General features: G+C 44.6%; 2 protein-coding genes across 4 annotated transcripts in view; one reads left to right on the forward strand and one right to left on the reverse strand.

Annotated features, from left to right (window-relative positions):
• The window catches only part of Glod4 (glyoxalase domain containing 4), a 16,007-nt gene extending 8,841 nt beyond the window's left edge, over positions 1-7,166 (reverse strand). Inside the window, exons 1-4 of one of the 2 annotated variants that reach the window (XM_055620171.1) lie at positions 7,005-7,166; positions 4,401-4,450; positions 3,138-3,258; positions 1,701-1,845 (exon numbers count right to left, since the gene is read on the reverse strand). In XM_055620171.1, the coding sequence (XP_055476146.1) occupies positions 1,701-1,845; positions 3,138-3,258; positions 4,401-4,450; positions 7,005-7,094 (406 nt within the window). In that variant the 5' untranslated portion in view covers positions 7,095-7,166. Of the gene's footprint in view, positions 1-1,700; positions 1,846-3,137; positions 3,289-4,360; positions 4,451-7,004 lie in introns of those variants that run through there. The other variant, XM_055620172.1, reaches the window with a different exon arrangement.
• A 42-nt stretch (positions 7,167-7,208) lies between these two features.
• Positions 7,209-14,162, forward strand: Mrm3 (mitochondrial rRNA methyltransferase 3). Of its 2 annotated transcripts, none has more exons than XM_055620008.1 (4): positions 7,209-7,535; positions 7,733-7,977; positions 10,883-11,050; positions 13,440-14,162. In XM_055620008.1, the coding sequence occupies exons 1-4, from the start codon at positions 7,225-7,227 to the stop codon at positions 13,970-13,972; spliced, it is 1,257 nt and encodes a 418-aa protein (XP_055475983.1). In that variant the 5' UTR covers positions 7,209-7,224; the 3' UTR covers positions 13,973-14,162. The 2 variants fall into 2 exon arrangements, with proteins under 2 accessions (XP_055475983.1, XP_055475984.1); XM_055620009.1 differs by having other exon boundaries at positions 7,269-7,335.
• The last annotated feature ends 351 nt before the right edge of the window (positions 14,163-14,513 follow it).

A 14,513-nucleotide genomic window follows, 5' to 3' on the forward strand; every position in this document is an offset into this window, starting at 1 on the left:
CTTTCTTTCTTTCTTTCTTTCTTTCTTTCTTTCTTTCTTTCTTTCTTCTCTTTCTTTTTCTTTCTTCTTTTTCCTTCCTTCTCTTCCTTTTTTATTGCAATATAGGAACTTTACCTAGGGCTTCACAAATGCTAGGCAAGCATTCTATCACTAAACATTTTTGTCCACTTTTAATTTTGAGATTGGCTCTCAATAAATTGCCCAGATTGGCCTTTTTCTGTAGTTCAAATAGGTCTTCTTGCCTTAACCTATAGCCCTCCTACTAGCTGGGATTATAGATCTGTGCCACTGGGTGTGGCCAAGGTAACTTTCTAAAGAGCTGTTGTACAACTACATCTGACTCACCTATGACCAAATCAGGGTATTCTCCCTCAGTTTTCATCACCTCCACCCCATCTGTAGGCAGCAGTGCCAAGACTAACCACAGTGCTCCTCACAGGGGCTCCTCCCAGGAGACTAATTGTACAGTCATCAAATCCAAGTTCCTGGAGAACCTGAGCTCAGTGGTGGAATGCTTGCCGAGCACACCTGAGACCTTAAGTTTACTCCCTAGAATTGAGCAAGTAGCTCAAACTCTTCCCAGAGCCAGAAGGGCTGCAGCACAGGGACAAGTGCAGTCCAAATCAGACCAACAGGAAATTCACGCCTCAGAGGTCTTAGCATGGTGAAGGGCAAAAGGAATGTGGAACTCGCCATCATTTTAAGTCCAAACTGAGCGCCTCTTATCTGAAATGCCTGGGACCGGAAGTCTCTCAGAGTAACACTTGTATGGACTTTACCAGCTGAGTATCCTTAATCTGAAAATCCAAACAGTAGAATCTCAAGCTTAAAGAGCATGGTTACAAGCCTCATAGTCCAGCTCTGGAGGTTGAGGCAGTACGATCCTTGAGTTCTAGGTTAGTCTACACTGTGTGTTAAGACAGAGTTGTTGTTGTTGTTGAGACAGGGTTTCTCTGTATAACCCTGGCTGCCCCAGATCTGAGAGATCTGCCTGCCTCTGCCTCCAGAGTGCTGGGAGTAAAGGCCTGTGTCACCAGACCCAGCCCTAAGTTGTTTTGTCTTAAACAAAAACAACCTTTTTTTTAATCTGCTCTTTTGAACCTTTGGAATAGGGACACCCCACCTGTATTAAGCGCAGGGTATTAAATCTGACCAGAGTGACCTAGTAGATTCCAGAAAGGTCTGTTCTGCTCTTTAAAAAGTCTGTTCACTGGCTCCTTCCCAAAGTGAACATGGGAGCACAGAGCTCCACCTGCACCCAGAATCTCAGACTAGTGTGGGAACTAGCTGTAACAGCATGAGAGGACAACACCGAGAAAACCTGGGGTCTTAATATGGCTGAGCTGCTGAACCAACTAACCCTCTGTCTTCCTACCTACTCTGTGAAATTGAAACATGCTCTTATTGCTCAAACTAGTTTGAGTTGGGTTTGCTGTTATGTGCTGCTGAAACAATATCCTTAAAAAAAAAGTATTATTTGTAGAATAGAACCAGTCTAGATTCACTGTAGCTATATACTAATGTACAATATAGACCTAATGTATAAAAACTTCCCAGAATACAGGCAAGAACCCTGACTTGGGAAAGATACATCCTCTCAATATAGAAAAACTATAACACAGTAAGAACTCCATCCCTGCACTCTCCCATCTTCATCAAATGTGCCATTAAACAGGCTTTGCATGGCCCAGCGTAATTACCTGACTGAGGTGGACTTCCATCCTGTAAGTAGAACTTATATCCTCCGGGGGCCTCAGTTTCAAAAACCCCTTCTGCAACTTTACTGAGTGGCCACTCCAGTTTCTTAGCGTTGCTGACAGCCTGGCTGGAAGCAAGTGTGACTCCCTGTGACAAATGACATCCACATGCATCATTACAACAGAGCTTTTACAGGACAAGATGAGGAACCAAAACCCCAGTGCCTTTGGTAAAACCACCTAAGAGTTAATTGGCATTGTCTTACAGTGATTTAAAAGAGGGTTTTAGATATTTTCTCCCAATTTTCCAGATGCAGACATTTATAAATCACAGGAAAGAAATTAAAATATCAGCAATCCATTTAATACCAAAGTCAATCTCTTCAGTTTTCAAGACTGAAGCAGAAAAATCTTGATCTTACTTGGACTGGACAGCTATCCATTTGAGACAATTTGGATTTAGTTATTCACTTATGAACCTAGAGTTTTGCTTATTCTAGGTAAGTGCTCTGCTACTGAGCTACATCCAGAACCCACTTTTGGATTTTAAACACAAGTACTTTATGAAGGCACTCTTTAGATAAAGTTGCCAAGAGCATGTAATTCTGCCTTCTGGGAAAGGCAACCTTGCTCAGCCTGGACTACTGTAACAATCTCTGTTCTGTGAACCTATTATCTACTTTGTAGCCAAAGGAATTGTTTCAAGAGGCATCTTACAACTTGTTCTCAAGCATCCATGGAAGGTTTTATTTCCCTTGATGGCTCTTGAAAGGTCCAACACTATGTACATTTTCCCTTTTGAGACAGGGTCTTAACTATGTGGCCCTGACTGGCCTCAAGAACTCATAACCCTCCTGCCTTAGCCTTGTAAATGCTGGGATTATAGTCATGTGCCACCATATCCATCTATCATGTCATTTCTTAGCCATCTCCTATCACTTTGCCCTCACCCTCTCTATTCCAGCTATTCCTTGCATTTTCTTAAACCAGATCTTGTTTAGGTCTCTGCACAGGCTCTTTCCTCCACCTAGACTCCTCCTCTATCTATAAGCCTTACTCCCTTCCCTCCTCTGAACTCTTGCTCTATTGTCATCTCCTCATTAACAACAATTTTCAACTTCAAATTTAAAAAGTCAGCCGCCTATGGCTGGAAAGATGGCTTAGCAGTTAAGAGTACTGGCTGCTCTTGCAGAGGGCCTAGATTTAGTTTCCAACCCCCAGATGGCAGCTCACAACCATCTCTAACTCAAGTTCAAGGGAATCTGACACCTTCTGATCTCTTCAGATACTGCATGCACACTGTACACATAAATACAGACTTACATACATACACGCAAAACACTCATACACATAAAATCTTTTTTTAAGCCAGCTTTGTTTCTAACCTGTACTATTATGACTGCCTTACCCAGATATGTGCCGGAATTGAGTGATATTTACCATGAAGTCATTGCCAAGCTTGTAGTCTCCGATGCCATAATTGTATGTCAATTCTGCAACAAAATGATCATCCTCAGGCCCGAATCCCACCATCGTTTTACTCCATTTCCCATCATAAGGCCTAAAAAAATGAAAGTAAATGAACTCAGTGACCACAAGAAAAATCTGCTTCCTACTTTTGGGCCAGTCCCTTTGGGTCCCATAAATTCTAAATGAGGATGAGATGACCTCTGAAGGTGCTGTCAGCAGCTGTGGACTGCACTGTCACACAATATCCATTCGGCACTCACTTAAGGAATGATTTTAGTTACCTTTAAAAACAATGTAGGAAAAGGAACTCTAAAGGCAGACTCCAGTCTAACTTCAGATAGTTTCTTTGCCTATCAGTGAGTAAGCATACAAATTTCAAAGGACCTTGGAACTTTCCAAATTGCCATGAATACCAAGCTTAGAAGACACTTAGCCATTGCTTTCCCTACTGCACATAAATTTATTTGTGCTTGTAGTAAATATGAAAAAAATATCTGGTCTTTGTTAGGATTCCTGGCACAGAGCTCTATAACCTTGGAATGTCCTGATAAGTGGGCCTTGTATTTCTGAGCTTCCTCTAGAATAGCTGGGTTTATGATAATGAATCAAGGTAAGGCTAGATAGCTTGAAGATTTGCCTAGTTGCCAAAAAGACCAAAAGATCAGAATATTCAGCCACACTCACCTTTGCAAAGGGGAGAGTAAACACTATATGTCTGTGTTTAAAAAAAAAAAAACTATATTCGACAAGATTTGACAGGTTTGTGGGTTGTTAAAGCCATGGAGCTGCTGGGATCACGGAAGCAATTGCAACCGCCACCCCTCTTGTCTCCCATACCCTTTTGCATATAGCTTCTCTATTTGGCTCTTCCTGATTTGAGTTCTTTATAATAAGCCAGTAAACATAAGCAGTGCTTCCCTGAGGTCAGGAGGAGAGGTCATTACAATTTGTAGCTGGTCTCACATACCTCCAGACAGACAAGGAATTGAGCTAAAGACAGATAACTGACTGGAATTTGGAGTACTGGAGAATTACTTGCTGTATCTGAAGTGCTTTGTAAAACAAAGGGCGATTCCCCATTGCCATTCAAACAGCTTCTCTTATTTCTTGACTCTTATTTTTAATAAATAATAATTATTATTTATGCCACTGTCTTATACTCAACTTTGAGAAAGTGTGTTCTGCTCTGGAGCTATTCAGAACCTAAGTTTTTTAAGATACAAGGCATCATACCCATTACAGGCAGCTTTGCAGCCTTCTTCAAACTCCTCATGGCGTAGAACCTAGTAAAGAAAATAGAATAAATTGTAAAGTTTTACTTTTTGGAGTGCTGGGGAATCCAAAGACTTGTGTTACACGAGCGCTTTACTCCTGAGCAACACGCTCAGCCCTTAATTTTTACAGACTGAGTCTCACTGTGTAGCCCAATCGGTCTCTAACTATGATCCTTCTGCCTCAGCGCTGCATCGACATGCTGGGACTTCTGGTGTACTCGTGTTGTACAGAGCACATTTATACAAACTGAAAGGGCAGAACATAAACATAAACAGCTTTACTAAGAGAAACAAACAGACCTTCTAGTCTAGATGTAACAGAGAGAAAAACATCTTAATATGGCATGGTGCTGCATGCCTTTGATGCCAGCACTCAGGGGGTACAGGCAGATGGATTTCTAAGTTCAAGGTCAGCTGCGCATACACAGTGAATTCCAGGACAGTCAAGGATACAGAGTAAGACCCTGTCCTCCACTCACACCCCCAAAAGAGTTACACTCCTAACCAGGTATAAAATCTCTTTAGAGTAGGAAGCCACCTGTGGTAGCAAAGTGTGTTTAGCACTAGGGAAGTCTGACTGCAGTGTGACATGCTGAGCAAGCTGTTTGAGGCTCTCAGTCTCAGCTGGAGTGTGAGAGTAACTATGCTGGTGAAAATGGATAGCCTGTTTAAACACGTAAGACAAGACCTAGAATACATAAGGCTTCCAGTGTCTTAGTTTCTGTTCCCCATCCCCACCCTCCTTTTTCCCCTGAGACACTGTCTCATTATGTAGCACAGTTTGGCTTGCTGTCTAGTGTAGGTTGGCCTTGAGCCTTCCAACTGCTGGGACTGCAGGAATAGGCCAACACATTTAGCTGCTTTAAATGTTTGATTGTTACTGCTCCTGTTGACATCCATTACTTCTCTCAAAAATTACAAAAATCATCTTTATTAGCTGGGCATGGAAACATGCCTGTAATTCCAGTACTCTGGAGGCAGAAGCAAATCAGGTTCAAGGCCAACCTGAGCTACTTACCGCCCTGCCCCAGCACTAAGAAAAAAACAAAACAAAACAAAAACGCAAAACTTAATTGATTTCTTTCCTTAATACCACCATAAAAAAAATATACTTCTAAAGCATAGTTTTGATGGCATCACAAGTTCCCCCTTACTTCAGCATAAAACTCAAATTGCTTTGCATACATAATATTCAATACAATACCACAACAACCCCAACCTGTATGTTCTCACATCCCATCCCCTCATCTAGCTAAATGAACACAAAATTAGTGTCCTTTCCCAAATACCTGCACATCCTGGATTCGGGTCTTCTTGTGTAACTCTTCCCTCTAATCTTGGTATGTGGAAATCCTACCTTTCAAGGACAACTTACGCAAGATTCCCATGAATTATTTCCTGATAACCTAGGTTAATAAGCTCTCCTTTTGTATTTTTAACATAAAAGTAGCTAATCCTTTACAGAACACAACTACCGGAGTCAGTTACTACCTGTACAACAACATGCTTAATCGTCACAACCTTTTGATCAATGAAGAAATAGAATCATAACGACTTTCACTAAACTCTGACTTCCGTGACTGTTTGGTATAAATCTAAATTCCCACATCATGTACTCTAAATGGAAACTAATACCAAAGTCATTTGTACATTTGTTTAAAAAAACTTAACACGGTACCTTGAAACAGCAGGTGTGTGTGTGTGTGTTTGTGTATCTGCCTGCCTGCCTGCCTGCCACATATCAGGGCCCTTGGAACTGGATTTACAGATGGTTGAGAGCCACCCACCTCCCATCCTCTGGAAGCACAATCCCTCTTAAAGGCTGAGCCATCTCTCCAGCCCCTACACAGCAGCTCTTTCTATGAGTGATTAATTCGTGCCGACTGACTTGAGTAACTCTTTGTACCCCTCACCCTCTGTACCATCTCTACACTAAGCTGGATTCGTACTGTTACAAAGCATTCTGCTTACCAAGAGCTCCTCAACCTCTCATACACTTTCAGTGATTCTGACCTCATTCTTAAACCTGGGCTGTTCAGACGAGAGCCCAGAGATTTACACACAGAACCTGAGTACCTAGGAGTACCTACGAGAGCGACCATTCGCTCATCATGCCCTGACAGGGGATGTTCATGTAGTGCGACAGTGAAGTGCTTGCTTAGCATGCTCAAAACCAAGGGTTCCACCCCCAGAACCTAGACTTTAAATCCACAGCCCCGATGGAAGCCGAACTTTGAATTTGCTGATCAAGCCCAAACGTTTCAGAGCAGAAGAGACCGCTCAACCGTAAACTGGAAGGGGCTCTTTATAACGTTTTGCTTGACAATGCGCCTTCCCAAGTGGGAACAAATGTTTGTGAAGAGCTGTAGGTGAACATGCGTAGACAACACAGCTGGTAGGTCAGTCCCGTTTCAAAGGCTTCCCAGCCCGAGAGCTGAGAACGCCGCCGCGCCGCCGCGGAGTCCTGCGGACGCCTGCTGGCAGAGGTGGCCGCACGGCCGCCGCGCTCTCCCTCCCCAGCACGTCCGCGCCTCGCGCCAGCCCCGCTCGGCCCGGTCTGCACCTGCATCCCCAGGACATCTCGAAAGAAATGCACCGTCTGGAAGCGGTTCCCCACTTTGAAGACGAAGTGCAGAGCTCGACGCGTGGACATGACTCCCACCCTGAAAACCGAGTCTTACTCAAGACAGAGCGCCACTCCGCCCACAGACCCGGAAAAACCGTCGGGTGACGTCACTAGCATGCGCCCGCGCTCGGGTGAGGTAGAGCGCGGCGGGGTAAAGATGGCGGCGCTGGCGAGGGGCATGTGGTGCTCCCTGACACCGCTGCTGCGGGCGGTCCAGACTCGGGACCTCGAAGCCCGGCGCTGGGTCCGGGCGCTGCGACGCAGCCCGGTGAGAGTGCTGTTTCCCTCCGGACAGGTGGAGGAACGGAAGCGCGCTCCTGTCAAGCAGCCCCGCAAGGTCCCTGAGGCCGGTTCCCAGGAGCAGCGACAGAAAGCCCCTCTTGAGACATCCCCATCCCAGACCCCTGACCCCTGGGAAGAGGCAGGGCTTCGCTACGAAAAGGCCTTTCCAGGGGACAGGAGGCTAAGGTGATGTGTTCTCGAGGCTTGTCAACCATTCCCGTTTCTCTCCTTGCCTCACGGCGGAGTCTCTGGCTCTTGCCGTTTCTACAGTTTGAAAATAGGTGTCTTTGAAGTTTGTGCCTCCGCCAAGCTCTGTGTGTCAGAACTACTTGTGTCCTAATGACAGGAACGTTGATAATCATATCCTCTGTTTGCACCCACAGCAGCGTGATGACAATAGTTAAGTCCAGGCCGTTTCGGGAAAAGCAAGGGAAGATCCTACTGGAAGGTCGCCGGCTGATTGCAGATGCTCTCAAGGCTGGAGCGGTGCCAAAAGTGTTCTTCTTTAGCCGTCTGGAGTATGTCAAGGAGTTGCCGGTAGATAAGCTGAAAGGTGTCAGCCTCATTAAGGTGAAATTTGAGGATATCAAGGATTGGTCGGACCTAGTAACGCCGCAAGGAATAATGGGTTAGTGAGTTACAGTGTATCAATAGTTACGTACAAGTGTAGTATCCTAGACTTTCTTGTTCATACTTGGCTTAAGGCAACAAATTTTATTTAAATCAAGTTTAAAATGTTATTGGCTAATCTTTTTTAAAGATTTCTCTATTTTATGTATATGAGTACTCTTTGTACACCTACAGCCATCAGGGCATCAGAACACAGTTCTGTTGTGATTGGCTAATCTTATGTCTAAAAAAAAAAAAAAAAGAATTTCATGGGCCTGTATGTTTTAATGTTATTCTTATTGGCAACTGATCCAGTTTCTCATTCATATTTAATTATGGGGCTTTTGTTTGTTTTTGGCAAACGTAGTTCAGGCTGGTTTAAAACTCTTTATGTAGCTGAGGATAATTTTGAACATTGATGCTCCTTCTTTCACTGCCTTACTGCTGAGATTACAGGCATGTGCACCACCATACCCAGTTCTGTTTGTTTGTTTGTTTTATGGATTGTTAAAAACACATTTTATGGGCCAGGAGTGGTGGTGCGTGCCTTTTAATTTCAGAATTTGGGAGGCAGAGGCAGGTGGATCTCTGAGTTTGAGGCCAAGTGGGGCCTACATTTGAGGCCTGGCTGTCTACAGGACAGTCAGGAAGAATAGTGAAACCCTGTCTCAAAACAAACAAACAAACAAAAAAACACCCCTCCAAGAAAATAAAAAACACCCAAAAAACCTTTTTACTTCTTTTGTGTGTATACATACATGGGTTAGAAGACAATCTGTGGGAATCAGTTTTCTCTCTCCACTGTGAAACTGAGTCCTGGACATCCGTCTCAGGTCATCAGGCATGGCAGCAGGTACCTATTACCTGCTGAGCCATCTCAGAGAATTACTGCAAGTTTCTCTTCAGCTGCTTTTCCATTTTCTCTCTTTCCCCCTAGATACTGTCCAGAAGACCATGTGCTTTAGGATACAGTGCAGAGCATATTAATGAGGGAATTGTTCATTAAGGGTTTTCATTTATCCAAGCACCTCAGCCTACTTGTGTCTGCTGTATTAAACAGGATGGAAGGGTCACTAGTTTAGATAGGTAAGCCCTATCTAAACTTGCTAAACTTCCAGCAGGAGACCTTACAAATGGCTCAGCCCTCACTACCCCCACAAATCCTTCAGTATGGGCCCTTGCAGACATGTCTCCAAGTACTTCTGGGCTAAGCCTTTTAGAAGAAGAGTTACTACTTTATGAATTTATTTTCTGGGAATATATTTTTTTAAAATTTAAGACAAGCAATGAAGGAAAGATATGTGGCTAGTGTTTAAATATTTAGGTTAAGCCTACAAATTAAGTAAAACCAAAACCCAGTGGGAAAATGGAGACAGGTTATAGCATCAAGACAATTTGGGAAAAAGAAAGCAAAAACCTAAGTCATAAGTAGCTAGGTGAATGCAAATTCTCCCTAGTAATCAGGAGAAATGCAAATTAAAGTAATGAACTCAGTTTTTTTTTTTTCCTATTGGAGAGGCAAAAATTTAAAGTACACATGTCCTCTATCAAGCAGGCTTTGAGCTAGGAGGCAAATATTTATCATTCTAGACATGGATAGGGCACCGTAGCCTGTGAGGAGGGCAGTTCCGTGTCAGTTGTTAACATTAAGAGTATATATGCAAGAGGCAGAGGCAGGCGGATTGCTGTGAGTTCGAGGCCAGCCTGGTGTACAGAGTCAGTTCAGGACAGCCAAGTCCGCACAGAGAAACCCTGTCTTGAAAAAAAGTGTATGTGCATGTTTGTCCATGGCACTTACAGGAGTTTGTCCCTGAGAAGTGTTCAGACATCTACAGTGAGAATCCTCTATAAATACTCATTGTTGTAGCATGGTTTTGTTTTGTTTGTAATAGGGAAATTTTTAAGTCTTTAACTGTCAATATGGAAAGAGATAAGCTCTGACGTATCATATTACAAAATATTACAACATAAGGTTCCAAAATGAGGTTTTGTTGTTTTGTTTTTGCTTACAGAGAGAGGTTGTATGGACGCCAGTTTTCAGCTTTAAAGCTGTATGTGTGAGTGCTTTGCCTGCGTGTGTGCATGTGCGCCATGTGGGAGCCGGTGCCTGCTGGTCAGAAGAGGGCGTTAGATCTCCCGACACTGCGCTTGTGCGCCATGGGGCCAGTCCTGGGACTTGAACTCAGGTTCTCCGCGCCTGCTCCTCCTCCTCTTTGTCCTCTTCCTCCTCCTCTTCTTTTTCGTCTCCCTTTTTAGCTCATTTATTTATTTATTTGTTTATTTTTGAGAGAGGGTTTCTCTGTGTAGCCTTGGCTGTCCTAGAACTAGCTCTGTAGATCGCCTGGCCTTGAACTCACAGAGATCTCCCTGCCTCTGCCTTCTGAGTGCTGGGATTAAAGGCTGCACCACCCCCGCCCCCACTGCCTGTGAAGCTGCTGGTATTCTTAACTGCTGGGTCAGCTTTTCAGCTCCAATGTCAGTTTTAACAGTTGATTTCTGGTCCAGTTTCTGCTGCTTCCGGAAGCGTTAGAGACCATCCCCAAATCTGTGTGCATGCTAAGCAAGTGCCGAGGACATCCCAAACCCTTGTTCTTTTGTGTGTGACAGTGTTGTTATGTAGATCAGGATAGCCTTAAACTCCTGCTTCCAGGCATTTGCCACCACACAAACAATGGTGAAAAAGCACCGGAAAATGTGCAAATACAAGTGGGTGCATAGAGTTCAGAAAGGAGATGGTTTGGAAGCGGGTGGAGTAGGATGGGTTAGCGCTGGTAGAGTTTTTGTTGTGCGACATTTGCAATCATAGTGTATTCCTGCTTTCTTTAGGTAATTGTGAGTACATAAAGCAGAATACACAAACAAACAAAAACCAAAGCATTTCCATGCTCATTCAGACAAGCGAATTTCCTATGTTGTTTCCTCAGGGATTTTTGCCAAACCTGACTCTGTTAAGATGACATATCCGAAGAGTCAGCTTCACCATTCACTGCCCTTGGTGTTGATTTGTGACAATCTCCGTGACCCTGGGAACCTAGGGACAATTCTGAGATCTGCAGCTGGAGCAGGCTGCAGTAAAGTCTTACTCACCAAAGGTAAGGACATCTCTCTCTCTCTCTCTTTTTCATTGTAGGTCTGTTTTATTTTTAATATGTGTACACGTGTGTGTCTGTGTGGGCATGCACACATAGAAATGCAGGAACCTGCAGAGGTCAGAGGTGCAGGATGCCCTGGCTCTGCAGTTATAGGCGGTTGTGAGCTGCCCACTGTGGGTTCAACACCAAGTTGTAAGGTCCTCTGTAATGCTGAGCTATGTCTCCAGCCTGGTAAATGCATGTCTCACCCAGTGGCTTTGATGGCTGCTTTTAAGGGAGCCCGAGTTCTGGAGAAATACCCATGGTCTGACTCTGCTCTGCCCGCGCCAATTGCCTGCTCATAAGCAGTGTGCTGTGTCAGTTCCCTCATCTGTAATGTGGTTGGTTTTTGTTTTTTAAGATGACTTGAAATGATACAAAGAAGGATTCAGTAAATGTCACTTATCTTTTCAACTTACTTTGAGACCTGAGCTGTTTTGGAATTTTAAGTCAATGGTGGGGAAGAAGTATATTCCTATTTTATGAATATACATTAATTGTTTACATGTCAATTTTAATACTTGGCCTTAGATCCTGTGTTTTTCTTGATTTCTCAAATGTTGAGTGTATGAGTCCTTCCTAACCCTTGACTTGTAAATCCCGTGGAAGGAAGGCTGTCACAGAGTGATTATGAGTCCCGGTACATTTTTCTTAGCCTCAGGGAAAGGTAGTTACACAGCCACACACAAATTACTCTACTACATTTGTGTCTGTTCTCACCAGAAGGGGTTAACAGGCTTGGTTTTAAACATACCTGGCTAGCAGTTGAGACATGTCTAGAATGCCTAGTACACCCTGGGAGTGGAGGGGAAGGAGCATGTCACTCATCAGAGACACACAAGCTACTATTAAATATAAACTAATAGTGAAGCCATTGCTGAGACTTGTCTAAATTGCTCCTTTCAACTCTCCCGTGACACACTCTGTCCAAATACAGTTCTCTGGCAGTGTGAGACCTAGTTTCTGGGCTTCCGTATTCGGTACCCCACTCACTCCATTGTTGAAGTTTCTGATAGCAGGCGTGGTTTTGGAAATGTGTTCATATAGCCTAGGTGGTAAGTCTTCATTTGTTACCACTGGCTCTTGGTGTGATGCCCGTGTCAAGGATAGGAGGAAGGAACGCTCATCTTCTTCTCACTCCTTACTAGATGGAGTGAGGCTACACAGATGCTGTCACAAATCTAGGCCCATGTGGTCCCTTCCTTCATCTTGGCTCCCATCTCTGCTCCCTGTAATGCATGGGAAAGCCCCTGGTGGGCATGTGTCTGGGCCTGTGTACATTCTGTGTCTAATTCTTCTCTCAGAGTTGGTCTTACTGGTATTATCCTAAGTTCGACAAGTTAACTTTTAAAATAACTTGTAATGAGGAGACCTGTGACACTCATGGTGAGATGCCCTCTTCCTGCTAGCCATGGTGAGAGTAGGCACAAAGAGGGGTCAGTATCTGCTTGGCAGCCAATGCTGAGGAGCCCTTAGGCCTTCATGTACTATGTCAGAGCAGGGTCCTCTCGCCTTCTTGCTGCAGTATGAGGGAGGGCCTGTGGCAAGGACTACCAACTAGTTTGGGCTCCTGCTTTCTTCTGGATTGCTGCTTGAACTTCTTTCTGATTTCCCCATTGTTAGTTTAGGGAGGCTGCTCTAGTCCATTTTGAACATTGAAGTCAGTTGGGTCTTCTAAAAAAGTCAGATGCTGTTGACAGTTTGTTCAAATTGTCTGGTGACTCTTCTTGATAGAATTCTGTGCTCCCCAGCTTAGTGCTCTCTGCTTCCATAACGGTAGCCACCTTCCGCCTCTGGTCTCCCATCCTACCCACCCTGCCCATGAGCTCCCTGTCTATGTCCTCTGCCTGGACCTCCCTCCAGCAAGATCCTCTTGTCCTTCAGGAGCAAGCTCAGTGTCATGGTCTCTTAGATGTTTAGTGTTTTTTTCCAGAAAGCCCTACTTTGTACAGCATTCTTTTTTACCCCATTCTTGCTTTTCTCTCTCTCTTTTTTAACATCAATTACTATTGCTATTACAGTGACCTGATTCAGGTACGGTTTTACCTGTACCATCACCCAGTTGATACCCTGAGTGCCTAGAAGTTGAGGGTAGTATTTTAATCCCCATTGCATCCCTTGCAATGGCCTTGGCACCTGTGTATGGAAGAGATGACAATCTGTTTCAGCACTAGCAGCAATCAGACTTCCAGTCCCTTTGCTGGTCAGTGTCATCAAGTGGGAGGCACTCGGTACCAGCAATGAAGAAGGCTGAAATGGAAAAACTCTTGGTTTATCTCCTGGTTAGAATTAAAGCGATGCACTTCAGAGTTCCCTTTGTAAAGTCTAAATTGTATGCTTTGTTTTCTAGGCTGTGTGGATGCCTGGGAGCCTAAAGTGCTGCGGGCAGGCATGGGGGCACATTTCCAGGTGCCCATCGTGAACAACCTGGAGTGGGAAGCAGTGCCCAATCACTTGACCCCTGACACCCGAGTCTATGTGGCAGACAACTGTGGTCTCTATGGCCAGTTTCAGATATCTAACACAACCGGTGACCGAGACGGGGCGTGTGATCGCCGCTTCCTGAAGTTTCACAAGTATGAAGAGGAGGGCCTGGACACTAATGCCAGGAAAGACTGGCTTCCCAAACTTGAGGTCCAGAGCTATGATTTGGACTGGACAGAAGCACCAGCGGCTGTGGTGATCGGTGGGGAGACGCAGGGAGTGAGCCTGGAATCCCTACAGTTGGCCGAGAGCACTGCTGGCAAGAGACTGCTGATCCCCGTTGTCCCTGGTGTAGACAGCCTGAACTCAGCCATGGCTGCAAGCATCCTGCTTTTTGAAGGGAAAAGGCAGCTGAGGATAAAGGTGGAAGACTTGAGCAGGGACAGGAGTTACCACTAAAGGAGTGCAAAAATCCTCAGTGCGAGGGGAGGGTGCCTCCAGCTCCTGCTCTGCTGGAACGATGCTAGAAGACTGGCCACAGTGACAACACAGGAGCCCGGAGGTAGGCATTGCCGCCATTGTGTGGTACCAGGAAAATAGGAATTTCTACTAGTTTCTGCTGTTCCTCATTAAAAAACAAAGGTCAAAATTCTGTTTTATTATATGGGTGCTTGACTGCATGTATGTTTACCATGTGTATGATTGGTACCTGGCAGAGGTCAGAAGAAGTGGCAGATTCCCTGGAACTGGTCATGAGCCACCATGTGGGTGCCAGGAACGGAACCCGTGTCCTCTAGAAAAACTAATTCTCCAGACCAGTCATTCTCCCTAAGATTTCCCATCTCCACTAGTTTTGAGATTTAACTTTTTTATTTTCTGGGGTTGAATAAGGGTAACACGGCTTTGTAATCCGTCAGGTGTCAGCACAGCCCCCTGCAAAGTTGTTTGTTTTGAGGCAGGGTCTCACTATATTTGCCTGGACAGTCTCATTATATAGACC

This window comes from Psammomys obesus, unplaced genomic scaffold (genome assembly GCF_907164565.1).
Source record: "Psammomys obesus unplaced genomic scaffold, mPsaObe1.curated_primary_1811, whole genome shotgun sequence".
Taxonomy (NCBI): Eukaryota; Metazoa; Chordata; class Mammalia; order Rodentia; family Muridae; genus Psammomys; species Psammomys obesus.

Coding starts and splice junctions, on each gene's coding strand:
- Mrm3 (XM_055620008.1), top strand. CDS start 7,225: ATGGCGGCGCTGGCGAGGGGCATGTGGTGCTCCCTGACACCGCTGCTG. Junction 7,536..7,732: donor CCAGGGGACAGGAGGCTAAG/GTGATGTGTTCT, acceptor TTGCACCCACAG/CAGCGTGATGACAATAGTTA. Junction 11,051..13,439: donor TAAAGTCTTACTCACCAAAG/GTAAGGACATCT, acceptor TTTGTTTTCTAG/GCTGTGTGGATGCCTGGGAG.